At 43.4% G+C, this 27891-nt stretch overlaps 1 protein-coding gene across 5 annotated transcripts in view; it reads left to right on the top strand.

The window, feature by feature from the left end:
- The first annotated feature begins 1412 nt into the window (after nt 1–1412).
- Nucleotides 1413–27891, top strand: part of RASGRP1 (RAS guanyl releasing protein 1) — a 77640-nt gene continuing 51161 nt past the window's right edge. For 4 of the 5 annotated variants that reach the window (XR_013395323.1, XR_013395324.1, XR_013395326.1 and 1 more), the window contains exons 1-2: nt 1413–1626; nt 6214–6398. Coding sequence is in view for 2 of the 5 variants with exons in the window: in XM_001092164.5 (XP_001092164.2) it covers nt 1592–1626; nt 6214–6398 (220 nt within the window). In the remaining 3 variants the exon portion in view is untranslated. Of the gene's footprint in view, nt 1627–5652; nt 5752–6213; nt 6399–27891 lie in introns of those variants that run through there. The other variant, XM_077938704.1, reaches the window with a different exon arrangement.

Raw genomic sequence — 27891 nt, 5'->3', positions numbered from 1 at the left:
AGGATTCTCTGGAGAAATTTCTTGCCGGTCTCAGTATCAAGAAAGGGGGATCTTCTCTTGAGCAATTTTGTTTTTGGTCTTGCATGTGATAGGAATTGCACTTTAGACAGGGCCTCTCTTTAAACTTGACTGCTAGAAATGCAGGAGACAAATTTTGGTCCTACTTTAGCAAGGGTATTGGACTCTATGAGATGCATTTATTTCAAATGATGTTCATTTTTGGCTCCATCTTCTGTGCTTTATTTTTCATTTCACACACTTCTTTTTGTAGGTTATGTGCTCTTGTAAGCTATCTTGAATTCTGTTTTAAGGACAAGGTAGCATAAAAATATAAGGAAATATATAAATGAAATAGAGGAAGGCTTTAAGGTCCAGAACACTATGGCCGGGAAGACAACTATGACTGTGGCTAGAGTTATGGTCTGTGGCCGTGATAATGAGTGTGTTATTAGGGCAGGGCAGCAGTGATCACAGGGAGTCAGACAGACCTCAGTCCAAGTCAGAGCTCTCTCTGCTGTTTATTACTTGTATGATCTGAGGCATATTATTCTCTAAACCTTCATTTTGTCATCTTTACAACAGTGATCTCTTTGTATCAGGGAGGATGGATTAAATGAGGTAATGTATAGAAAGCACTTAGCACAACCGCACTCCATCATTAGCAATTGAGATTATCAGCACTATCACCTGGACAAGCAGCGGGTGGGCCGCCCCTCTTGGCCAGGTCTTCTGCGCGCACTGACGTTGTAAGAAAGCTGTCCCCACGTCTCCCACACCCACCGACGCCAGGCGGCCGAGTCTGGGCCCGATACGGATCACGCCTGCGGAGCGCACCTCCACATGGGCAGCCCTCGTCCAGGGCGCAGGGCACATGTCTACGGCCCAGTCCTGCAGACGGCTACCAAGAGACCCCAATGCGCAGGTCAAGGCAACTTCACAACTGTCTTTCCGTTCCTTTCCCCTGCCGGACTCCGCGCTCTGATATATACAGGAGAGGCCCGCGAGGGGACAAAGCGTCCGCACTGCAATGCTCCGAGCAGCGGCCGCAGGCAGCGGGGTGGAGGCTGCGGGTCGGCTGCGGGAAAGGGGGTCCCATGGGAGCCGCTAGGCGCAGCCCGTTTCCCGACCTCAGGTGGAGGTCGCCGGGCACAGCTGCCCTGCAAGGCGCGGGTGTGGTAGCCGGGAGCCCGCTCCTCTCCCTGAGACTTAACCCTTTGGCCAAGAGAGGTCGACGGCGGGCAGGGTGAGAGAACCGCGGAAGGCGCAGGGCCCGGGCACCCGCGGAGAGGGGGCAGGTTTCGGGGAAGAGCGGCGGGGCGCCGCACGTTTCCTGCAGCCGCCAGCATCAGCGTGTCAGGTGGTTGCCGGGCGGGTGTGAGCGCGCGCGCGAGGCAGAGGGGGCGCGCTCGCACAAAGTTTGTGCCTGCGGTGCGCCTCGGTCGGGCTCGCCGGGCTCGAGGGCGGGCGGGCGGCCGGGGCTACGAGGCAGTAGGGGACAGGGCCGGCAGAAGGTGGCGGCGGCGGCGGCGGGAGCGATGCGCCGCGCCCCGCCGCGCTAGGTGAGCCGGCTTCGGGAGCGCAGGCCGCGGCCATGGGCACCCTGGGCAAGGCGAGAGAGGCTCCGCGGTGAGTAGAGGCGGCCGTGGCCCTCGGGAGCGCCTGTGTCCTTACTTGGGAAAGAGTCCCCTGCCCGCCGCCCCAACGCCCCGAGGGAAGTTGAGGGCGGAGGGGGGCCAGGGTCGGCCGGAGTCCCGGGACACCAGAGCGACGGGCGGACGTGTCTAGAGCGCACGGCGCGCTGCGCCCGCGGCTTCGGGGAGGGAGTTGGGGCTGAGGGGCGGTGGAGGGGCGGCCGTGAGGCCAGAGCTTGCCCGGCGAGATCTGCTAGGGCCGATGCTCTTCGCGGAGCCGGCGCCCTCCCGCCGACCTCCTCCCCCACATCTCCCCGCCCGGCATCGGGACTCCCACTCGCGGACTTTCCGCGCCGCCCGCACCTGCTGGGGCGCGGGGCTCCGGCTGCGCCACCTGGCGGCCCCACCCGGCCCTGCCCAGAACGGCCGAGGGAGCTTGCAGGGAGCCCGCAGAGGTGGCACCGCTTGGTCGCCCCTGCCCCACGGAAGTTTCCAGATCCGTGGGTCAGCGAAACATATGGCCTTCCGGATGGGAAGCTGCACTCCTCTGCCCCTCACTATGATTCTGTAGAGGGTCTTGGATAATAGAAGTTGAAGAAAGAGGGACAGTAAGTGAAAGGGCTCTTGGCCAGGCAGCTTTGAGTTTGTAGCCAAAGGACCAGAACTGGGCAACAGCGTGAACAACGGCCTGGCCTCGGCGTAGGGCTAGACAAATTGTGCACTTCACAACTCCATATGGGACTGTGCCTTGCACCACCATACCCAGTACCGGCAGGAAGCTTGCGATGCTGGGCTTCCCGTGCTTATAATCCCAGGAACGGAGGGTTCTTGGCCCTGTATGCACGCCCTGCCTCTCCCCATCCGGGTGTCCGCTGAGGGTCCACCACTGTACTTTGCACTAGATTCAGAAGGAGGAGTTCAGTACATTAAATTGAGTATTATAAGGGGGAGAGGATGGGACTGGAAGGAATCCACACTAGAAGTCAAGAGAGTCACCTTCCACTGCAAAGAAAGTTGTGGAAGTTCCAGTTCCCTTACTCCATTTCATCCCTTACTTTTCTAGGCTGGATTTCATACAAAGCTCAGCCTGAAAGTGATCTCCACTGAGATACCTATGCCTGGAGAGGATTTCACCTAAACCAGTTTAGAGTTTTGACGGTCTCCTTCAGCAAACCTATGGGACTTTGGTCACTTTTAGGCTCAGAAAACACCTTCAAGTTAATTCGTTTCTCTCGGGGTTTTGTTTTTTTCATTTACAAGAAAACATTTGGCCACTGTTTTTCTTTTTTTAAATATGCCTTTACAGACTCAGAGGCCATTCATTCTATGGATTGTTAAAACACCCTTCGACCTGCCTATAATAAAGCATTTTATAAATCCTTGTCTACCCCTATTTCACCAGAAAAGGCAGAACGATTTGAGGATTTCTCACAAGGCAACCAGTTAAGAGACTGTACAGCAAGAAAGCCAGGTTTCCTAGTCTACCGTGCAAATAATTCCTATCTTCTTAGAACTCTTAGGCTGCACTTTGACTTTTAATACTTTCTCTTCTCCCTGTTTTCTCATGCTGTAACCCTCTGAGTCTCTCTGGGCTCCATACTTCCCAGATTGCTTTTGGCACCCTCTTTTCCCTTTTACTACCCTATACTTGACCCTGATCCCTCCTGGTTCTGATAAAAGCATCAACCTTCAAGAATCCCCTTATGAAACAAAGTGGCTTCTCTTACTGGTGACACTGGGAAACATTACCAGAATTAGAAAACAGGGCAGGATTAGGAGGCTTGAATGGTCAATGTCACCAACCAAGAAAGAAAACGGAATTTTCCTTGGATCTGTAGCCACCTCCCCTCCACCCCTAGCAGGAAGAGCTCTGTGTGTAGATAGAGCCTCTAGTTGTAGTCGCCTCTTCTCCAAGGTCTAGGGAGAAGTATTGTGGAAAGGCTGAGAGACGGAGACTTCTACAATGAATGACTTTATTTTTTTTTTTTTAATCTTACCCCTACTCGGCCTTTGGTGGAGGTCTTAATGGTGACAAAGGCAGCAGCTGGGGCAGAAAGCTGAGTAATCCCGGCAGTGGCTACGTAGCCCAGGTGTAGAGAGCTGTTAGTGCTTTCAGGAAGGGAAGGGAGCCCACCTGGGGCGCAAGGCATGGGCCACAAGGGGCTGGCTGCTAGCCTGTCTCTGCAGTCGTGGCCAGGCACGTTGCTCTTCCGATTCTGGACCTCCACACCTATAGAAGAGGGGTTTGGAAAATGACCATAAAGAGTCTGTCCAGCTCTAGGGACCTGAGGACAGTTCTGAGGGCCTGCAAAAGGAATATGGACTGAGATTCAGCCTTTACAGTATCAGCTATGCTTTTGAAGGATTTTACTTTCATTTTAAATTGAATTGACCTTTTCAGCCTCTCTGTGATGATCTAGTACTAATCCTCATGTTGTGAAATGTGCAGAGTTCCAAGCACAGTAAATATTTATTAAATGAATAAAGCCAGAGAGGTGCTGGGTACAAATCTCAGGTTTATTATATATGAGTTTTATAAACTTGGCTATGTCATTTACCCTTTTTAAGATTCGGTTTCAGCATCATGAGATGGGGATAACATCCTTCTGGGCTGTAAGCCTCAAGACAGGATCAGTCCCCAGCACAGTACCTGCCATAGCATAGGTACTCAATTCATGTCGCCATTATTATTTTGTTTTTGGAGACTGATCCAATTATGCGGTTATCACAGGGCCTGTTTGAAAATCAGTTACGGTCAGAAACTTGAGTCCTGTACCACCGACTTAATCTTTCAGGAATTACTGCCTAGGGTTAGCAGATGCCCAGTAACCAATTGTTGACTCAATATCACTGGACCTGCACCAGGTCAGAATAGAACTGAGCGGCCACTGCAGACCAGCGCCCTGGAGCTAGTTTGAAACAACCTGAAGGGCCAGGGTGCCCCTGCACAGGTCTAGCTGTGTACTGAGTGGCCCCATAGTTCAGTTACACACCATCTCTTAGCAGTCTGGTTTCCCAAAACCCACATGTGCCTAGCATTTTGTTTTGATCTGAGCACTTCCTCAGCCCCTTTGGTTGAGATTATATCCTGTCAGAGCAGCTTTCCCAGACACTCTCCCTCAAACTGCCTCTTTCTCCTCTGAGAACATCATGCTTCTTACTCTTGACACTCATAGAACACTTATTTAACATTTATATGGCTTTCTTTTCATTATCTCAGTCTGATTCCTCAGCTGTATTTTTGTATTAAGGAACTTCTAGACTACTGTTATGTAACAACAGCAACTAGTATGTAATGAGTATATAAAGTACCCTCACCTAGACTATCTGTGTGGTCTTCTCTGGCCAATCACAATGCCTTACTCATAGAATAAGCACTTAGAGATTAATTGATGCCATTATACATTTATAATATGTAGTGAGTAAAGTTACACTTCTGAGATACGTTGTTTTCCTTTTTCTCTTTGCTGCTTTGGTATTAAAGTACAAAATAACCAAAGCCACAGTAGAGAGAGGAGAATTAACTAAATGCTTAGAAGAGTTACCAGCAACACTCATCACTATTAAACCAAAAAAGATTACAGATATGGATCTGTGTGTGTATATGTGTATTTTTTAATGGAGAGGACAGTAAACTTCCCAAATCATTTTGCAAAATGACTTGTACTGATGAGGTCAAGACCAAAGATAGAGCTACGTGTGAGTAGATGAAAGTCCATTGGACTCTTACGCCATTTCTAGATCCAAACTTGCCCTTTTACATTGAGTTCTGGAACAACGCTCTCACAGCTCTGCTTTCTGTTTTAATCATTAAGGACCCAAGTAAGGATTTGAAAAAATGATGTTTAGTAACAAAAATGACTCATAATGGTTACCTGTATTATCAACCATGAAAAACAAGATCTTAAAACTAAAAGATTTGTAAGAAAGGCAGGACTCACTTAAAATCTAAACACCACCATCATCACCCCTCACTTCCTGCACTTAGGTTCTCAGTCTTTGACTTCTCCCTTAAGGTCCTTAACGATGATTCTGAGGCTGCCTGACCTTCTGTAGCATCTCAGGTGTTGCCGAAGATGAATGAAGTTAGCCAGAGATGATCTCGCACTCCCGACCTCAGGTGATCCACCTGCCTCGGCCTCCCACGGTGCTGGGATTACAGACGTGAGCCACCATGCCTGGCCAAAGTTAGCCAAAGATGAGACCAGCGTAAACAATTTTTAAGATTCAAGTCAGTGGCTTAGTAGCTGAAAACATATATATATTGCTGGGAGCTAAGGACTGTCAAGATAGTCTTGCCTCTGCCCATTCCCCTTCAGGAACTGGGAGACAGTAGGACAGAGCAATCCTAATGCCAGCATGAAGAGCCCTAGTTGCAACCCTGAAATCTCACCTTTGCTGGGGAGATGTCTGTTTAACAGCCAACCAGTCGTTTGGTGCATTTGCCAAGTGGGAGGGGTATGGCTTCTATCAGCTCAACTCCTGAGATTAATTGTCTTATCTCCATTCCCTTCCTCTCCAATCTGCCTTCAGAGCGTGGAGCTGCCAGTTTGTCCCCTCACTGCCTTCTCTCTTTCCCCAGGAAACCTTCCCATGGCTGCAGAGCTGCCCCTAAAGCAAGACTAGAGGCGAAGCCAGCCAACAGCCCCTTCCCCTCCCATCCCAGCTTGGCCCAGATCACCCAGTTCCGAATGATGGTGTCTCTGGGACATTTAGCCAAAGGAGCCAGCCTGGACGATCTCATTGACAGCTGCATTCAATCTTTTGGTAAGTTGGCTACCTGCCCACAGGCATAAAAATCACTATATTACTTTGTTCTTCCTTTAAAAGTGCTTTACAGAACAGCAATCTAGATTGTATTTTGGCTTTAAAAATAGCTTTTGAGCTTTTGAAATGTTGGAGACAGTCTGCAGAGCCTATGGCACATGACTATGTGGGTGTAATAGGTCGTGATGAGAAGTGCAATTTTAAAGTGAGAAAAGTTACTGAGGAGAGTTTGCATTTCCATTTTTCTCAGGATGGAGGTTTTTCTTGTGATGACAAATATCATAAAAGGATATTGTGCATCTGGTACTTTGAGACTTTTCTGTCCTTGCCTTCTTGGGGCACATAAAGACTATTACATGAGCAATCTTTGTTATCAAACAGAAATTGGAATCATTTGGAGGAATAAAGTCTCAATAATTCCCCTTGCAATCTGGAGGGCAGATGTGATGGAATAGGAAAGGACTGGGTAAAGCCAGGAGGTTTGTGACGAGAAGACATTGGTTAATAAATGTTGCGATGCAGGGTGAAGGGACTGGGATATAAATGTGGACACACACAGTTCAGACGCTGCACTCTGTCAGCACCTTTGCTCACTGTGGGAGAGACACGTTTGTGCAGCCGTCAAGCAATTATCTGAAAAGATGTTTTTTTAAATGTTATAAGCATGATTTATTTTTGGATTTTTATTTGTGAAATAGTGATTGAAAAGTACTAAATATTTCCTCCCCGAACATGATTAAAATTGATGGATTTCAATGAAATCATTGAATTCAAAGATTTCCAGCTTCGTGTTCCCCCTGTGGGCCCCTTTTTATATCCCTCCATCTCTCGCGGTGAAGCAGAGGAGCCTGTGTGGCACAGCTCAGACATACCAACCCCGCCAGCCTGCCCTAACCCTGGGAGCCTCCTGGGAAGCTAAGGGAGGCTTAATCAGATCCTAGGCAGCTCGAGATCCATGAGATCTCAGAATGACGGACTAGTGGCTGTGTGTGTTAAGTGCTTGCTCAGACCTTATGTATAGAATTGGGGAAACACTCGACAGGTTAAGGATATTCATTTAGTACAATTTAGTACAGCATTGAATAGTTTCAGCTATTCCAACATTGGTTTAAAGTAATGGTTCTCAAACATTAGAGTGTCAGAATCACACATGGAGGCTGTTTTTTGTTTTTTTGGTTTTTTTAAACACACATTGCTGGGCCCCACCCCCAGAGTTTCTACTCCAGTAGGTCTGGGGTGGGGCACAAGAATTTGCATTTCTAACAAGTTCCCAGGAGATGCTGATGCATCTGGCCCAAGCACCACACTTTGCCAATAGCTGCTTTAAAGTGCTGTTTGTTGTAGACTTTAACTTGGACAAGAGGAAGGTTTTTTAGTATTACTAGTTTAGCATTAAATTTTCATTACATTTCTCTTTGTTTTATACTTCAGTCTTATTTTACACTTTAATCTTTCAGTTAAGATGAATTTTTGTGAGCAGAATGAATGGCTTTCTATTTCAAAATAATCTCCTTAGAAAATGTGCTGCAAGGAGATACATGAGAGGACAGTGGAGACTGGGGAGGCACGGCCAATGTGGGGCCATCGTTCATCATGTACTCCTTCCCAACCCGAATAAACTGCAAGCCCGAATAAACTGCGAAGATCCTTACACCATTTCAGCAGTCCGATTTGCTCGGCTTTAGCAGGCCGCTGTGACTATTTCCTGAATGAGGATTTTTCTTCTTTCTGTTTCACTATTGAAAAAAGAGGGACCAGAAATGTGTTTGTCATGCCATCTTCCTTCCTTCCATGCCTGTGGTGCAACTGCTGGCTTAGTTCAAGACTGTCTTACTAACCTTCAAATAATTCATCAACCTGAAAAATACATGGCTGATTTCTGAAGTCCTTACCCCCAAAATAACCAAGCCTAATTCAGTCCCCTTAACAGACCCTCCAAAGGCAGCGGCAATATATCGTGTTCTGGAATATGTTGAACTGAAAAAAGTGGCTTAAAATCCCAAAGCCGTAAAAGTCCCTTTGAGTCTAGTAGTCTTTTGTCCGTCATCAAGTAGCATTGATTAAGCCCTTAGTTGCGTCTGACACTGTGCTAGGCAGTACTCAAGAAGAACTACAGTGACCAAACTCCGCCTTCCATCAGAGCTTACAACACCTGAGAAACATATTGTTCAGGAAACATATATACACACACACACATACAGACAAAGGACAGGGTATATATATATATACACGAATATACAAAGGACAGGGTGGTAAATACGGAAGGCATGCAGGAAGAGTAAGTTTTTGTACCATGTAGAGTTTGAGTAAGTGCACTTCATGGGTGAGGACGTAGGTCAAGGAGAACGGCCACCATTTGTTGAAGTCCCTCACGGGCCATGGGAATGCTGCGGGAAGTTAGTCAGGTAAGATCTCAAGGTTTTGTGTATCATGTACTGCAGAGGTTCTCATCACAATACATGAAAGAGGCAAAAACGAAAAGGCGCTCTGTGTCTGGAAGGAACAGAAGCCAGCACCTGTTGTCTGTCTCTCTCCTTGCTCTTTGGTTATCAGTTGACCCATCTATGGGGCTGGGGCATGGAAACTGCGCCGCAGAGGAAATGGAGCCAGGAATCAGCAGCAGACTTTATGACAGGAAAGCCCGTAGCAAAATATGTGCCTATGCTTCCGTAGGTCTCTTTAAGAGGTGATCTGACAATAGTATGGAGTGAGGCTAATGCTTCTCCTGAAGCTTATCTTACTGGCTCTTGTCTCAGGTTTGTATAGAAAAGTGTTGCTTTAGGTTAAAGCAATCTAGCTAGCTTTTTGTTAATGAGTTTAGATGTCTTCTCATTTTAAACCCACGAAAAACTGTACAGAAGTGTGTGGGGGGGGTGGGGGGAAATTATCATCATCATTATTTTTATCGTTGCTACTCTTTTGCCTCAGACCCTAATTTCAGGTACTCCACCCAGCAACTTGAATAAAAGAGGGAAAGAAACTTTTAAAGAGAAAGACTGAATAATTGTTCATTTAGTTTCTACTGCCTCTCAACCTCACCTTCTTGCTTTCAGGAGGTTTGAATTGGCTACAGCTGCGCTGTCCAATGCAGTAGCCACATGTGGCTATTTTCATATACATGTCAATTAATTAAAGTTAAATGTAAGATTTCGTTTCGAAGCCTCACCAACCATAGGTGAAGCGTGCAATAGCCACAAATGGCACCTACTGTTGGACAGAGGAGAAAGCATTTCCATTGTTGCAGAAAGTCAGTTGGATGATGCTGGAGAGGGTAGAAGATGGTTGTCTCAAAGACAAAAGAATAGATTTTCTGCAAACTGTGGGATTTGCATTTTGCTAGCATTTCTAGATAAGAGTCTGAATATTGCTTAAAGCATCATGGGCATTCAGAGGTCTCACTGATGGCTATCTCTTTAGCATTATTAACCATTAATTACCACCCACACTGTTCTCAGAAGAAGGACTTATATTGCTTTTAAGGGCAGTGGCCAGTACGGGTAAATTAAGAGCACTTTCGAAGGCCTCTAGCAAGCCTTTCAGTGTCACATACAAGGTTAGAGATCTGTGACTAGAAACTTAGGCCTTGAGTCATAGTTCATTGCTTTAACCGTGAAACAACCCACTCCCGCCTTCTATTCTAATCAGAGGTCATGCTTTACATTCTCAGCATATTATTACTAGTTAATCCCCTCTTCAGCTGAGCATAATAAGGCGAATCATCACAACCTGGTCACACTTATGTCAAATATATGTGAATCACACCATCTGTTTCAGAGGTAGAAAAGACCTATGAGATCATCCGGGCTTTTACTTTTTTTCTCTTTATAAGAGGGCTGCCAGCATTTGGGGCCAAATGGAAGGCTTCAAATGTCTGAATTCACAAAGCTCTTTCCTTGTCTCCCTCTCAATGCAAGACAACTTCTGACAGCATCGGAAAGAAAACTGCACACCTGCCTCAGAAAGGGGCACACACACACACCACACACACACACCACACAAAACTCCACCCCAGCAAGCAGACCTCCTACTCCCAGTGAGACGTGGGAAGAAACTCCATGTTTCATCTTACCTGTTAGTGTGAAGAGAAATGCTTCCTAATATCTTCTATTTATGGACTGTCTTATTTTTTTTTAGAGTTCCATTTGTATTGATTTTCTTTTATACTAAGAACAGCTCTGAAATAGGTTATATATTACTCTCTCCATTGAACGAACAGGAAAATAAACCTTTGAGAATTGAAAGAATTTGCCTTGCACCCCCAGTCTCAAGAGAGGATGTGCTGATTCTGTTCTCCTTCCCTTACCCCTAGCAGCCACTTGCAACCTGGGTTGGAGCCAGCCTGGATCTCTCTCCTACTACAGGCCTTCCTACACTCAGGGGAGACCTGCACACCACATAGGACGGGCCTGCACACGGTGCCCACCCTTCTACAGTCCTGCTGTCTCCCCAGTTAGAAATAAAACTCCATTCAATGTGAGAAACACTGATTGGACCCCATCTATATACCAGGTGTCTGCCTGATATTCTCTAGTGAGCAAAGTGAATCAGTGAATTCCTGTGTGAATTATACTAATGCTATCCAAAGACCTTCCAAACTAGAAATACCCCAAAACTAATAGGTATGTTTCCTCCACCATGGAGCAGTTGGATATTAAAAGCATTTTATAAGCCTCAGCTTATTTGAAAGGAAAACATTCCATCTGTTTTTAAAATTGGAGCCACAAAAGGCAAACACACACTCAGGGCCATAGCCCTCTCCGTAACAAAGGAAAGGTGAGGTATTTCTTACCACTCTGCAACGTGGTCTGTGCACCAAAGCAAGGTGCCCAGAGGGCAGCAGGAGCATAAGACCAGAAGCTAAGGGCCATGACATCATTGGGCATGTAGACCTAACAACAGGCAACACCAAGGAACAAAGTCAGTTGTCGTGTCAGGAAGGGGCAGAAGCCTTAGCCACTGTTGATGACAGGCCCCGTGTGAAGAACACAGCTCTCCCAGAAGCCTCCTCAATGGAACCCTCCAGTCACTGGTAGTTGTGGCTACAGGATTTCACGTGTAAAGGATGGTCCTCGGAGGCACTTGCATCCTGAGGCATCTAGTCATCAGAGCAGCTCCCAGGCTGCTCTTAGCCCTCTAGAATGAATTAGCATTATTATAAGACTGGACACTATTTATTCCAAGGGGGCCTTTGCTGCATCTTTGATGAGCAGGCATCACCAGTGCGCCACGCTGGTCTGCCCTCTCATGAGCATGAGTTTCAGTGACTGCCAGGCCTGAGAAAGGAGGAGATGGGAAATCCCCTTCAGTCATATCTGTGCTCTCCCGCTTGGCAGTGTTTATTGCAGGCCACGCTGTAGAGAACAGAGGCAATGCTTATGCGTGAGTTAGACAGTGTCTCAGGAGTTCTGAGCAGTTCATTCAGTAAAGCCATCCAGAGAGGTGAGTTTTACTGCTGAGAGAGCTGGAGACAGACACAGTGGACAGACAGTAGTTAAACACTTATCGTGGACTCTGTAGGGTCCTGAGCGTTTACCTAACATGACCCCATTAATCCTCCCAACAACCCTATGAGGTGGTTGTCATTTTGCTCCTTTAACTAATAGAGAATTGAAGCTCGGGGAAGTTCAATGACCTGTGGAAAGTGGTTCAGCTCATTAGTGAGAGAGCTGCTGAGATGTGAACTCTGGTCAGTCTTCCCCCGAGGTTCACGTTCTTTCTGCTATTCCAGAGATTCTCCAACTTTGGCGTGAGGAATACTCATCAGGGAGTGTGTTGAACATTCAGAGTCCTCACAGTCATCCCCAGAGATTGCCATTCAGCCAGCAGTCACTGGTTTTGATGGAGGTGACCCGTGAACGGATGTTGAGAAATACTGTCGTATAGCACACTTGCTTCCTGAACATCCCAGATCGTTTTCTCAGGCGTCGTAGGAAAACCTGAAGGGCACAAATCTCCAGGGAGGCAATAGAGCATATAGGTTTTTCAGCTATGTGAACTAGAAAAGCACATGGTGAAGCCAGCCTCTTGGAGATCCTTAAAGCAATCCAGCCAGATCTAATGAGATCCCTGCCTAAGAGCAGGTCTGAAACCCTGGGAGCCCTTCTATCAAATGTTCCTACTTTGCTGTCTCTTCTCAACTGCAGTGAGCCCCCTACAACACATCCAGCCTGTCTTTTGGCTATGTAAATAGAATGTGGATGTCTGTTACAACTACAGTTTGATTCTTGCATTCAGAGGCCATGTTCCTAGTGTAGATTTCCGCCTTTATTCAACACTCCAGTTTCCTGTGGTGCTGGGAGGGTCTACTCTGTAACGCATGCCAGTCCCCATGGGTCAGAGGGCTACAGTAGTGGCTTAGCTGGGGAGGAACTGGGGAGTGCTTCCCCTGAGTACTTACCCAAGAGTGCTACTTTGGCAACAGATTATCTAAGGCAGTATGTTGACCTGAAGTTTATGAAGTCTGTGATGAAAACACATTGGGAAACTGTGTGAAAGCAGAAACAGTCTTTTCAGTAATTGACAGAAGCAGCTGTGTTGGACCCTGAGACCCCTGGAGAAGGTCATCTACGGTTCAGGCCCCAGCCACAGCCCACCTGCTGATGTTAGAACTTGTCCACTCCCGCCCAGAACAATTACAGCTGCTGGATCTGTGTCTGGTTCTGGACTTACAGTGAGCTTTGGCTACAACCTAGTTGGGGTTGCCCTAGAGTGGCTGGCAGGAAAAGAACAGGGAAAGAGTGAGAATGTAAACAGGGCCAGCTTCCTGGGCACGCCACCTCTGAAGGCCCACAGGTTCCCATGCTTGGTTTAACGCTGTCACAGTCTTGAAATTTTTAGTAATTTTTGAATAAGGGGCCATCATTTTTAATTGCACTGGGTCCCACCAACTATGTAGTCAGAGGTCTGTGTAAGAGCCACAAGACCAGAGGGCAAAAATAATTTGCCATGTGTTGAAGACACATAGAATGATGTGGATTGATGTCTTAATTTCTTTCTTCATAGAAAGATGCAATTGTGAAAAAAAAATTATTTCCTTATCTCCTAGCAGTGGTGTGCTGGGCTGGCTCATACCAGCTCACAAGAGTCGATTGTTAAATTTTCAGGAATTTTGCAAGCTAGTTGTTAAACACAACCATGATTGAAAATTAAGTTATATACACTAACAATTAGATTATATTAAAAACAAAGATAAGAAATACTCAAAACTCACCACTTCCTAATTCATGACTACGTTTTACTGTTATCTTTGCTTTTGAGGTTATGTCTGTTATGTCTACCTGGTACAAATGCTATATAATGGTATGCTAGCATGCATCTTTTCCCAGCTCCGTGTTCAGTGAAGTCATATTAGTAGCTTGTTAGTAGTCTGTTGTGAGTATTTACACCGTGGAAATCAACAGACACTACTAATCAGGGCTTCCTTTTCAATCCCTCCCCTGGAGAGCCCATTGTTAAACATTTACAAGCACACCACTGTCTCCCGGATACAGAGGGTGCTTACATAACCAAATGTTGAGGTGGGAAGGGACCCTAAAAGCTGGGATTTCTATTTTTTATCTCTTAATTAAGAGAAAGTAATAATTCTGCCATTATTTTGCTGCTTTCATCTATGTATCTTATAAAACAACCTCTCTGTGTGTTCTTCAAAGGAAAGGAATAATGGACCTTAGAGATAAGGAAATCATGTATCAGTGTGGTTGAAAAGTTTTCTTAAGTAAGTGACAGTGGAACATAAAAACAACATGAGAGGTTCTCATTCTGAAGTCAAAGTTAGTTGGTGTTTTTATTGTTTTAATTCACCTCTAAAATATCTCTCAGATTAACCAGCCTTGTTTCTGACCAACCCTCAATTTTGTGAACTTTCGTTCTTCATGTATTATATATGCTATCTCTATTTTGATTTCTGATTCCATCTGCTAAATCATTTGCTTTCATTACCCACTGCATGGTGACAGGCACTATTGGTGTACATAACCAACCTTTTGTTGAGTAGTTTTCGTAAGTTTGTTTGCCTACTGTATTTCCAGTTTTATGAACGGTCTGTTCATATCCTTTGCCTATTTATCACTTGCTGCTTAATGCTTTTATTATTAGAGGCGTGCAAAACCTTTTTATATAAAAAGCTGTTAACTCTTTGAATATCATTCACTATAGGCATTTTTTTATTCTCATTTTCATTTTTATGTTGGTTTTGATATTGTCATGTATAGAAACTTTGTATTTTTATGTATTTAAATTTGCCCATTTCTATTTATCTTTTTAAAATTCTAAACCTTAAAAAAAAATCCCTCTTCCAAAGATTTGATTAATAGTCCATTGTCATTTTAATCACAGTTTTGCTTAATCCAGTGTCTAATTCTATATCATACGTTGTTGTGGATGATCAATACAAGCTTGTTAATAAGTTGGCAAAAAAGAAGCCTTCAGTTTTGTTTCTCAGATTGTCATTTCCTTAAAACCACAGTGCTTGGACCGGTGACTTTGTAACTCAGAGCCTCCATTTCCCCTCGCTGTAATACCGCTGAAATGATTTCCGAGACTTAAAGCGTTTGGGAGAAGGTGTAATGGGGGTCTCCATCATGATATTAAACTTGAAGAAAGTTCTTCAGGAATTTGCATATTTTAAGAATGTGCTTTTGGATCTATTTGAAGAGTCAGTATTCTTAGGATGGAGTCTTAGAAACCCCACCAAATTTTTAACTCAGTCTTTAAAAATTATTAATACAGACTGAGTGTTTCTTGTTCTTACATAGACTTTGTGGTAAGATAATACATAAGATCAACCACTAGCATAGACTTTTAAAATACTAGTAATAGCTAACTTTTGAACATTTACTGTGAATACCACAGTGTTTATGTTAATATTTTACATATGTAGTCTCATTTAGTTCCCACTGTTTTATAAGTTCTTGTATTTACAAAGATCTAACTCTCCCTCAGCATTTATACTTACTTTATAAATGTTAATAACTTTTAAAATTATTCATGTTCACCATAGAGAACGTAGAAAATACAGACTGACAAAAAGAAGAAAACCACAGTTACCCATTTTACCATCAAGAGCATGATAAGCACTATCAACATTCTTGGGTGTGCCTTTCTTGATTCTCTTCTATGGATACTTACATATATTATAATCACATTGACTTTTTGATAATAAACTCACTATAACTTTTTGCTTTCCATAATTTATATCTTAAACAATTTTGATCTTAAAATCAATATCATTATTTATAAAGAGGTATGCTAGCACACAAGGTTGCTCTTCCATTTTAAAATTGATTTTTTAAAAATAATTCTGCTTAGTCCCTTCAAATATAGGACATAAAAGTGAAGGTTGCTTGGCAACTGAAATGGTGGTAATGAGGAATTAAAGACATTACAAGAAAAGAAGAGTACTCAGTTCTTTTCAATGCTGCATGCTAATTGCAGTAACTATGGCTGATTACAATTGTAATAAATGAAGGAAACACAAAACTTCCATTAAAAATTTGTGATGTGAACTTTTTTTAATTTTGTAGTATAGTGAAAGTGAGATGGGGTTTGTTGAAGAGAAACTTTACTTTCAGAAACAAGAAAAGATCTTTTGTCTGTATTAACTTTTTTCTTTTCTTTTCTTTTCTTTTTTTTTTTTGGTGACAGAGTCTCACCTAGGCTGGAGTAAGGTGGTGTGATCTTGGCTCACTGCAACCTCTGCCTCCTGGGTTCAAGCAATTCTTGTGCCTCAGCCTCCTGAGTAGCTGGGTGTGCACCACCAGAGCCAGCTACTTTTTGTATTTTTAGTAGACATGGGGTTTCACCATGTTGCCCAGTCTGGTCTTGAACTCCTGAGCTCAAGAGATCCACCTGCCTCACCCTCTCAAAGTGCTGGGATTACAGGCATGAGCCACTGTGCTCAGCCTATTAACTTTCTAAGGGAATATGACGAAGTTAGCCACTGGGTGAGATACATAGCAGAAACACAGAGATGCCACAATTTGGTACATGTGTCATTCTTCAGCAGCACAGAAGAGATGGTGGGCAGTGGTGTGAAGGAAGCCATGTTGTCTAATTTGGGTTTTTTTTCCCCCAAAAGAGTGGTCAAGGGCCCTGGAGAGATTGCTAAGGTTCTTACTAGAGCCTTCAAGCAGAAGATGCTGCCTAGGATGGAGATGTACTTAGAAGAACACCAGTGATTCATTGAAATGGGCAAAGGGAGTAGAGACTAGAGGGGGAAGAGGGAAGCAGGGATTGCGGTTTTGTAACAAAAGAAAGAATGCAGTCACCAGAGAAGTAAGGCAGTTGGGGATGAAGCCATCCAAGAACTTATCAAAGGTATATCCTTGCCAGAAAGTGAGGATTTCTAGTTGGAGGAGCAAATGGAGCTGTGTCTGTCTCCTCGTCACTGATCTATCTGAAGCATGATATAGGACTTGGTTTTGTAATCTTGTGAACAGCTTCATTTTAAGGGGGAACCCACAATATTCAGGAAGCCAAGAAATGTCTCTATTAATCATCTATGAGTCTGTCTTGCTGGAATATAGTTATAGACTGTGGAGCATCCTTAAATCTGATGAGCAATTAATCATTGGTTAATTCTGGATTCACTTATTAAATGCCAAATGCGTAGGGGCTTTTTCACACTCCCTGCCCTTCCTCTTTCCCAGTTCACGAGCACCACAATTGGATTCCATATTTACTTCGTCCAAACCTGCCTTGGTAGGTTCACCATTTACCTCCAGTCCTGGGGAGTTCAGACCAGACTGTGAGTTACTGCTATTTCTGAGGGGCTGCCTCCCAAATGAGAGCCATAGGACCCTCGCCTCTGGCCACTGGACTCAGTCTTCATTTATTGCCAAGGATGAGCACTTGGTCTCAGGAATGGATGCTGGGGTCCACATGACTGGCCTTGCTTGAATCGCTAAAGGAAAAGCTCCCTACATTTATTATGCCTGTGATCCCCCCACCCTCTCTGTCCTCAGTGCCTAAGAGTCTCATTACCGTGTCAGCAACTACCAGTGTCTACCTGAGATGGACTAAGCTTCATTTAACTGAGAAAGTGCACCCTCAAAATTGCAAGGAAAAATGATGGAGGAGGACCCTCTGGATTAAAAGTGACTTAAAAGACATTTCAACCAGTCCTAGTATGTGAACCTTTTTTCTGAAAATTATGTGTGTGTGTACATATACACACTCGCAGGAGTATAGATGGATCCAGATCTGCTATATGCTGATGGTTGTTGTAGCTGGCTGAGTGCATGGAGGTTCCTTACGTTGTTTTGCTCATTATGGTATATATGCTTATAATTTTCCATAATCTGTTTTTGAGACAGGGTCTTGCTGTGTCACCCAGGCTGGAGTTCAGTGGTGCCATCTTGGCTTATTTCAGTCTCTGCCTCCCCAGCTCAAGTGATCCTTTCACCTCAGCCTTCTGAGTAACTGGGACTATAAGCATGTGCCACCATGTCTGGCTAATTTGTGTGTGTGTGTGTGTGTGTGTGTGTGTGTGTGTGTGTGTGTGTGTGTGTATTTTTTTGTAGAGACAGGGTCTCACTATGTTGCTCAGGCTGGCCCCAAACTCCTGGGCTCAAGTGATCTGCTCACCTCAGCCTTCCAAAGTATTGGGATTACAGGCATGAGCCACCGCACCCAACCTCTAATAATATATTAAAATTAAAAGTGTCCTCAAACCTAGGAAAAATAGATGATTTAAGGTTACAAAAAATTCAAATGGATTTTAGGAAATTTCTCTAAATTTTCTTAGGTGGCAAAATAGAGTGTGTCTGTTTTAAAGAAGGGAGAAGAAAATAAAGAATGAAAATGGTTACTTTGGTTACACATCATGAAAATAATTCACCCGTGTCATGTACTTGACACCTTATGACACTGCCCATTCCCCAATCAGCGCTGAGATGCTCAATTCCTGGGTATCCAAAAAGACAAAACAAAACAAAACAACAAAAAAACTCTGGAAACTTGTAATCGTTAATGGTACTGTCAAAGGCAGGAGTTGGAGTTGAGTAAGTAAGAGAATGCGATCCTCTCCTCCCCACCCCATCCCACACACACACACACAGTTTTGAGCAGGGAAATGCCGTGACTGTGGCACAGCTGATTTCAGCAAGCGGTGAAAAGGTTATGGAGGCCACGTCGCGTGACAGTCTTTGAAATCCAAAGCTGAGTCTTCCATTTACCACATGTGGGTCTTGTTTGCTCATCTTCAATATGGAGAATAATGGTAAAAAATTGTAAAGGCGGTTTTACTTTGGGTGAAAAATTAACAAGGTCGTCTTAGTTTGAGTTTTCCCAGGAGCAGATCCTGAGACAAGGATTTTTAAGTACAAATAGTTTACTTTGGAAGGTGGTCCTAGGAAAAACTGGTAGGGGAGTAGGGAAGGCAGCTCTTGGAGGGTGCATTACCAAGTTACAACTCTGGGAGTCAGAGTAGAAGGCTCTTTTCAGACCAAATTTATCCAAGGGAAAGGAGCTGGAGTATTGATGGACCAAGTCCCATCAGTCATTGGTTGAGGGCTGCTTGTAGAAGGTGTTAAGTTTCCAGCACATTTGGCCTGCCCTGCACGCAGGGAGGAGTGTGAAGGGCGTCCAGAAACCTCTCAGGCTGGTGGAAGTTGAGCTGGCATGCATTACAATGGTAAGGTCTGAGAGTATGCATGTGGGAACTTCCAGGCTCTGTTATGAAGTCAAAAAGTAAATGTTAGATGGGCAAATATAGGCTACATGAAAATCTGGATGAACAGATTCAAAGCTAGTTTATAGTCATACTCAAAGTGTATACATATAGATATGAGTATTGAAGGATGTCCTTCTGTAGGTGAACCATTTATGAGTGGCTCTGGACATTTTCTTCAGATTTAAACACAATCTGTGTTTTTGGTTAGACACACTGTGGGAAATAGTATAATTAGTAAGTCAGAATTCAGGAATGTGAATAACAGCACAAAGAACTTAGGCAAACAGGACTTCAATAAAAATAAACGTCAAGTCTTGCACTTAAGTTTAAAACTAATGCTTCTTATATGTTCTGGATGGGAGTAAACTATTAATTGTAGTTCTTATGACAAATATCAAGAGATTTTAGTAGATTGTAAATTCAACATGAGTCAGTAGTATCATGTGTCTTCCCCAAAATATTAACTTTCCAAAAGTTAAAATAATTAGAGATTGCATCAATAGAAATAGCCTTTCCATTTTAAGGGAGTAATACCTCCATTCTATTCTGAGGTCCAGTCCTAATGCTGACACATGGTAACTTTATTCCCTTAACAAGTGTCTTAATGTCTCTGAGACTCAGTTTCTATCAACCTGAAAGTTAGTAGATACTTCCCCTGGATTGTTGTGAAGTAGGTATCTTACTAGAAAGTTAGAATTTATGGCCCCACATGGTGGCTCACACCTGTAATCCCAGCACTTTGGGAGGTCGAGGTGGGCGGATCACGAGGTCAAGAGATCGAGACCATCCTGGCCAACATGGTGAAACCCCGTGTCTACTAAAAATACAAAACTTAGTTGGGCATGGTGGTGCATGCCTGTAGTCCCAGCTGCAATAGAATACTTGGGAGGCTGAGGCAAGAGAATCGCTTGAACCCAGGAGGTGGAGGTTGCAGTGAACCAAGATTGTGCCATTGCACTCCAGCCTGGTGGCAGAGCACGACTCCGTCTCCAAAAAAAGAATGTATGTAAAATGTTCTTAAAATTCCATTGTGCAGTAGATACTCAAAAACAGTAGCAATCATTATGAGTGTAGACCTGTTAAGTGTTAGCGTATGGCTTTTTCAGGTTAATAATGCAGCTTGCCAGAGGATCCAAAATCACGTCATGGAGATACAAGATGGTTGGAATAGCTGTGTCAAAAAAAATTACCAGAATGGTGTCATAATAGACACTAACAGCTATGAGCCTAGAAGATAGTGTTATAATTTAAAATTTTATATGAATTTGAGCTATATTAATGCAGTGTTCAATAAGGAAGACCTGAAAAGTCTCTCGTTTTTCAAAATATTAATCAGGACAATGACAGATATCCAACAAGAACTATTTTTGGGAATTTATTAGAAATAATATGGAGTATTTCATATATCTAAAACACAGGAAGAGTACAGGATGCCTGCAGGCCTTAGGAGTGCTTGAAATTAGGGACTGTAATACTTTTAGGAGACTCCTGCATATGTTCTGTGTATGTATGTGTCTCTTCTCTGTCTGACTTGCTTCTCTCCGCTTGTCAGCTCATCATTTTCTTTCACTGAAGATTTGTTTTCTACATGGCACTAACAGCTGTAAATCATGCATCTCTTACCATTAGAGATTTAATATTTTTTTTTCCCTCAAGTTCAGTGGGAAAAAAAAAAAAACTGCCAGGGAAGAACTTTGATTGGTTTAGATTTGGCCAGGTGGCTACTGCTTGAATGAATTAACTGTGGCCACAGGGTTGGAGTCATTTAATAATCCAGCATTTCTCTCTAAAACCACATGACGGAATTTGGGGAAGGAGCGTTTCCTAAAGGAAGGCTATTGTGCTGGGCATACAAAGCAGTGTCTGTCATGACCAAGATCTGACCAAACACTAGGGTGCAGCATGCTATTGGATTCAAGTTTAGTTTCTGGGTTTTAAGATGGGAATGGAAAGGCTAGAGAGAGTGCAGAGGAGATAAATAGTTAAGAAATTATACAGAAATAACATCTGTGAGGATGTAAGATGGCAGAACCTGAAAAGAAGACAAATAAGTGGGTTTTCCCCTTTGTTTTCTTAATAATGTAAACGTATGTATGTCTCAATAGTAATAACCACAGAAGAGCTAGTATGAGTTATTTACCTCCAGTGGGACATATAAAGGGTAAACAAATTTAAATCTACCAAAGAACTGGGACTTCCCATAAAAAAAAAAAATTAAACATCAAAACGAGAACTTTCATTTCTGACCATAGTGGAATACTGGTTATTAGAATTATTTTCCTGCTACAAACAGCTATGAAACTGGACAAAATATGTGAAGCAACTATTTTTGGGTCTTGGAAAACAAGACATGTGACTGTGGATAAAATAAAAAGATGTGAGATGAACTCAGAACTCCTCTTGGCTTTCTGCCGGAGAGCACTTTACAAATCATGGTACAGGAAATTGGAGCCCAGTGAGCAGCATCTTGCCTTGCAGAGTATCCTAGTTCGTTTTCTGCTGCTGCAACAGAATACCACACTGGGTAATTTATAAAGAGATTTATTTGACTCACGATTCTGGAGTCTGGGAAGTGCAAAATGAAGGGACCACATCTTGTTATGTCATAACGTGGCAGAAGGCATCACACAGAGAGAGAGAGCTTGCGAGACAGAGAAAAAGGGGGCCAAACTCCCAAGGTAACTAACCTTCTCCCAAGATATGGAGTTAATCCATGCATGAGGGTGAACCCATGACCCAGTCACCTCTTAAAGGACTCACCTCCTAATACTGTTACAATGACAATATTAAATTTCAACAAATTTTGGAGGGACATTCAAACCACAGCACAGAGAGAACAGTTTGTGTTCAGAGATTCTCGGATGGCTGGCATTTGTGGAGTAGCATACAAGAGAGAAGGTATTTCCAAAGACTAAACTACGCATGGATAGAATGAGACTCTTTGACCACTAATAGTTACTGGGGGTCTTTGAGTTAGGAGGTCTCATGGGAAATAATGCAGTTCCAACCAGCCAAAGTGGAGTGATATAACACTTTGGGCATTCAGGTGGGACGTGAAAAAGACTGCAATGTAGGAGTTGGGCTACTTTAGCCCTCGAATATGAGCTAATCTTGACTCACCCTAATGAAGCCTAAATCTGAGCTTCAACAGGATTAATTTAAGGTCCCATGAATTAAATACCACTATAAAGGAACATATTAATAATTCAAATGATCAATATTGCACTCACAATGCCCAGCATGTAACAAAAATTATAAGACAGAAAAAGAAGCAGGAAAATGTGACTCATAACCAGAAGAAAAAAGATCAATAGAAATGAACTCAGAGATGACACAAATGTTGGAATTAGTAGATAGAGAATTTAAAGCAGCTATTATAAATAAATATGTTGGAGGATTTAAAGTAAGATGAATAGATGTGAGTAAAGTAAGTAAAGTAAGATGACCTTGGCAGAGAAATTGCATCAATAAAAGGAACCAAATGGAATTCTAGAACTGAAAAATAAAATATACCAAAAAGAAAAATTAACTGGATGGGCTTAATACTATAATGGATGCGAAAAAATAAAAAGAAAAAGAAAGAAAGAAAGATCAGTAAGGTCAAAGACAGGTCAATATCTCAGAGAGAAAAGGCTGAAAAAAAAAAGACTAGAGTTTCAGATGATGTAATCAGAGTTTATATGGAAATGAAAGGACCTGGAATAACCAAAATCTTGAAAAAGAATGAAGTGGAAAATTTACGCTACCTGTTTTCAAGACTTAATATAAAGCTATAATAATCAAGTCCATGTGATACACATATAAGGACAGACAAACATACCAGTGGTACAGAATAGCACGTTCTGGAAGAAATCTACATATATGGTCAGTTGATCCTCAACAAAGGCACCAGAGCAGGTTAATGAAGAAAGGAGTGTCCTTTCAACAAATAGTGATGGAACAAATGACAGTCATGAAAAAAATGAACTGTGACCTGTGTCTCACACCATACACAAAAAATGAGACGAATCAAATTACCTAACTACAAATAATGTTAACCTGAATGTAAAGTTAAAACAATAAGGCTTCTAGAAGGAAATTTAGGACAATATTTTTGCAAACTGAGGGTATTTTTTAGACAGGACACAAAGGACTAACCATAAATAATATATTTAACAAATTGAACTTTATAAAAATCAAAAACTTCTCATCAGATATACCATTAAAGAAATATGGTATTTTTTGGAATTAGTAGATAGAGAATTCAAAGCAGCTATTATAAATAAATATGTTGGAGGATTTAAAGTAAGATGAATAGATGTAAGTAAACTAAGATGACCTTGGCAGAGAAATTGCATCAATAAAAGGAACCAAATGGAATACTAAATACTAAATCTGGCTCACACCAGATTGATTTCTGATCATGCTTTTGAAATTAGAATTAACCAAGCCCCACCAAGGAGTCTGTAATGTAGGCAGGCACCAAATCACCTGTGTTAAGTACTTCCCTTGCATGTTGCTCTGAGAACAGGTGAAAGGCTTCACTGCTGATTTCGGAAATTGGAAGGGTCTTCATGGGGTCATATAGTATAGCTTGTAGATCTACTCCAGGGCAAGGATGAACTCCATGGTCTAAAGCAGTCTAATCAAACTTGATCTGATCGCTTGGGAGCTTTTTAAGCATGCAAATTCCGTGCTCCATCCCTGGATCTCTTGATGGAGTAGGTATTAGGTAAGGCCTTGGAATCTATTTTGAGTTCTGTTGGTGGTTTTTTGTTTGTTGTTTTGTTTAGGCCAGTCAAGTGAAGCAGCGGGAGTGGAGAAGAAATAAAGAAACCTGTAACTGGTTGTGATCAATTAGTTGTAAACACCACTGCAGTCGGACCAGTTTTTGTTGTGCTTTTGTTGTTATTTTTTAGTTGAGTGTGTTGTTTGTTTGAGACAGGGCCTTGCCTCTGTGTCACCCAAGCTGGAATGCAGCAACAGTATCAGCTCATTGCAGACTTGAACTCCTGGGCTCAAGTGATCCTCCCATCTTGGCCTCCCAGAGTGCTGGGAGGTACTTCATGGTTGAGCTGCCACCCCAGGCCGAGCCTTAGTTTTGTTGGTAAGCTACTCAGGAAGTCTTGAAAAGTCTCACCTGCATCTCAGTCTGTCAGAATCTGACCCTTCCTTCAAGGCCCATCTCAAATGCTACCATCTTTATGAGGATTCAGTCATTTCTTCCAGTCAAATCTGACTTTCCACTTCCTCTGAACTGCCCCAGTGTTGACCTCCCTCTACGCTCTGACTGTACCCTGTATTGCAGTATTGCCTGTAGCTTCTTCAGGCTGGAACCGGGTGCTTATTATATCTGCAATCCCACAGTACCTATCACAGTGCTCTTTGAGCAAAGAACTCTGGTCTTGTGATGAGAAAAGCCAAGCCTAGAATGCCAACTCTGACACTTGATGGTATTATTATCCATGGGTTAGTGATTTATCCAGGGGTGACATTCAAAATATTTATGTATATATATGTATGTGGGAATGAATGAATGACAGGGTCTTGCTCTGTCGCCTAGGCTGGAGTGCAGTGGCCACAATCATGGCTCACTGCAGCCTCGACCTCCCTGGCTCAAATGATCCTCTTACCTCAGCCTCCCAGGTAGCTGGGACCATAGTCATGAGCCACCATGCTGGCTAATTTGCTAATTTCTTTTTATTCTTAGTAGAGAGGAGGTCCTGCTATGTTACCCAGGCTGGTCTCAAACTCCTGAGCTCAGGCCATCCTCCTGCCCCAGCCTCTCAAAGTGCTGGGATTACAGGCCACCACAGCTGGCCTTCAAAATATTTAGCCAGCCTGGCACATGTCCCATCAATCAGACACCAGCTGGCCAGGCTGGGGAGTAGCCCTGTCTTTATGCCTTTCTCGTCAGTAAAATGGATACAGTCCCTACCCACCTCACAAGGTTGTTGTGATGGTCAAATGAGATAATGCATGTGAAAGGACTCTGTAAAGTACAAAGTGTTATGCAAATGTAAGTCAGGGTTGCCTGGTGGTATTTCTAGTGCCCGTCTGTGGGGTTGGTTGCCCAGCCTTCAGCATTGTCTTATGGTCTGCTCTGCTCTGCTCAGAGCAGTCTCCCAGGAGCAAACCAAGGAGAGCTGTTGAGTAATTGAGCAGGACACTGCAAATCTGAAGAAATCCTGGAATCAACCTGTTAGGTCCTAAGGAAACTCAGAATATCAGCTCCTTCATGGGTGGCCCCTTTTTAGGCCTGAAAAATATCAATGTTTCAGTATATATATTTTGGAAAAGCTAGATAAAACAAAAACCTAACAAAGCTTTTTGAATTTTAACCTAAGTTTTCCTCACTTAAGGACACCTTGTCCTGTTGCACAATGACCTTGAAATTCAGGATCCTTAAAGATATCTGGGCATCTCAGACTCATCTGATTGTCACCATATGGCAAGGAGCTGCTCTGCCTAGATCTGTAAATGGAGTTAAATGCCAGAGACATTAACATAGATTAAAGGCACAGTCTAAATCTTAGTCCCTGCTTTGTCCTTATAGTTTCTTGCCTCCTCTTTTTACCCTTTTATTTCCTTAAAAACTGTCTTAATTTCCTCACCATCGCCTTCCCACTGCCCTCAGGTCTCCAGATCCTGGGGATGCAAATCCTTAGCTACTTCTCTCTTCCAAATGCATTTCACCCTTTCCTCATATTCAGTGCCCAGTTACTGTTTTGTGTTTATCGGTAGTTGCCAGTCAGTGTCAATGCTTGTTCTTATATGCTTTGATTTAAATGAAGGAAATGGCACCAGTGTAGTGTGTACAGCAGAGAACTAGAGACTGTACGGAACAGACAGAAAATAGACACAACCTTTTAATTCCTCTTGAAGGATTCCCATTTAAAAGGCAATGCAGGGATGTGCACGGTGACTCATGCCTATAATCCCAGAACTTTGGGCGGCTGAGGTGGGAGGATCGCTTGAGCCCAGGAGTTCAAGACCAGCCTGGGCAACATAGCAGGACCTCATCTCTACAAAATGTAATAATAATAAAAAAGAATTAGCTGGGCATGGTGATGTGTGCCTGTAGTCCCAAATACTTAAGAGGCTCAAGTGAGAAGGTTACTTGAGCCCAGGAAGTCAAGTCTGCAGTGAGCCATGATTATACCACTGCACTCCAGCCTAGGCAACAGAGTGAGACCTTGTCTCAAAAAATAAAAAATAAATAAAATAAAAAGGCAATGCAGGCCTATGGTAGGTATTAATAACTTTAAAACCTGAATCATAATGATAAAATAACCAGGGTGATAATTTGTAACCCCTTCTTGCTACTTCCTAGCTGTGGGACATTAACTAGTTTTTTTGTTTGTTTTTTTTGTTGTTGTTGTTGTTTTCTGAGACAGAGTCTCGCTCTGTCGCCCAGGCTGGAGTGCAGTGGCGCGATCTCTGCTCACTGCAAGCTCTGCCCCCTGAGTTCACACCATTCTCCTGCCTCAGCCCCCGTGTAGCTGGGACTACAGGCGCCTGCCACCACGCCCGGCTAATTTTTTTTTTGTATTTTTAGTAGAGACAGGGTTTCACCGTGTTAGCCAGGATGGTCTCGATCTCCTGACCTCGTGATCCACCTGTCTTGGCCTCCCAAAGTTAACTAGTTATTTTTACCTCTCTTGAGTCTGTTTCTTCATGTGCGAAACAGAAAACATCTATCATACAGAATTGCAGTAAATACTGAGCACATATCTGTAACATGGCCTAGTCCACACCTGGCACACGGTAGATGGCTCAGTATATGGTGGCATTTATTATATTCTCATTTAGCATGCAGGCCAGCTCTGGAAACCCTCAATACCCAGGTGGAGGATGTGCTTTTTATCTTGACAACTGTCAGGGTGAGAGGCAGTGGTAGCTGGTGGAAAGGGCAGGGTTTACCTCAGAAGACTGGAACTCAAGTCCCAGCACTGTCACTCATAAGATGGGTGACTATGCAAGTCATACCACCTTTCTGTTTCCTCACCTATAAAATAATGCAGATAATACCCACCTCTCTGAGTTGTGAGGCTCAGATGAGGCAACGTGTGAGGAGAGAGGGATCATTCATAAAACGCTAATAACTAGAGGTTGTTAGTACTTCAGCACCAGGCTGAGGGTTTCATGTGCCTACGTGACAGCTGTCAGGCAGCCTAACTATTCGGGACCCACACGTTAACCAGACATCAGTGGTGTGAACTCAGTTCAGAACCTTGTTCTCCTCAAATGATATTAATACTCTTTTCTTATCTTGAGTGCCATCTCTGCATTCTTTCTCTGCTGGGAGGGGTGCGGATAGGACATTATCAAGCTCTCATTCTGCAAAGAGCAAACTGAGGCTCAGAAACAATCAGGGTCGTCCCAGAGCCAAGCAGCCTGGGGTTGAATCTCAGGTCTACTGCTTACTAGCTGTGTAAACTTGGACAAATTATCTTATATCCTTGCCTCAGTTTCTTCGTCTGTCAGATGGCACCTATCTCACAGGGTTAATATATGTAAAGGCTCTGTTGAAACAGTGTCTGGTACACAGGAAGTGCTCCAAGCATGTTAGCAAAAAGAGAAGCTGGGGGGTGGCTAAACCTTGAATGTAGTTCATTTCTTCTGGTTAGATGCTGCATTTCTTCCAACAATCCCAAGTATTTCTCCTGGTCTCCCCCATCTTCCAATAAGTAACAACTTTGTGAGTTTCAGTGTTGTATTTTGGCTATTTCTGTAGGACAGTGATACAACATATCAGTTCATGACTTAGGATGTTCTGAAGCACATTCTTTTTTGTTTTGTTCTGTTTATGGAGACAGCATCTCACTCTATCCCCCAGGCTAG

This window comes from Macaca mulatta, chromosome 7, assembly GCF_049350105.2.
Source record: "Macaca mulatta isolate MMU2019108-1 chromosome 7, T2T-MMU8v2.0, whole genome shotgun sequence".
In the NCBI taxonomy this organism is placed as follows: domain Eukaryota; kingdom Metazoa; phylum Chordata; class Mammalia; order Primates; family Cercopithecidae; genus Macaca; species Macaca mulatta.
Note: the sequence above shows the minus strand (reverse complement) of the source record. Positions and strands in the feature narration are given on the sequence as shown.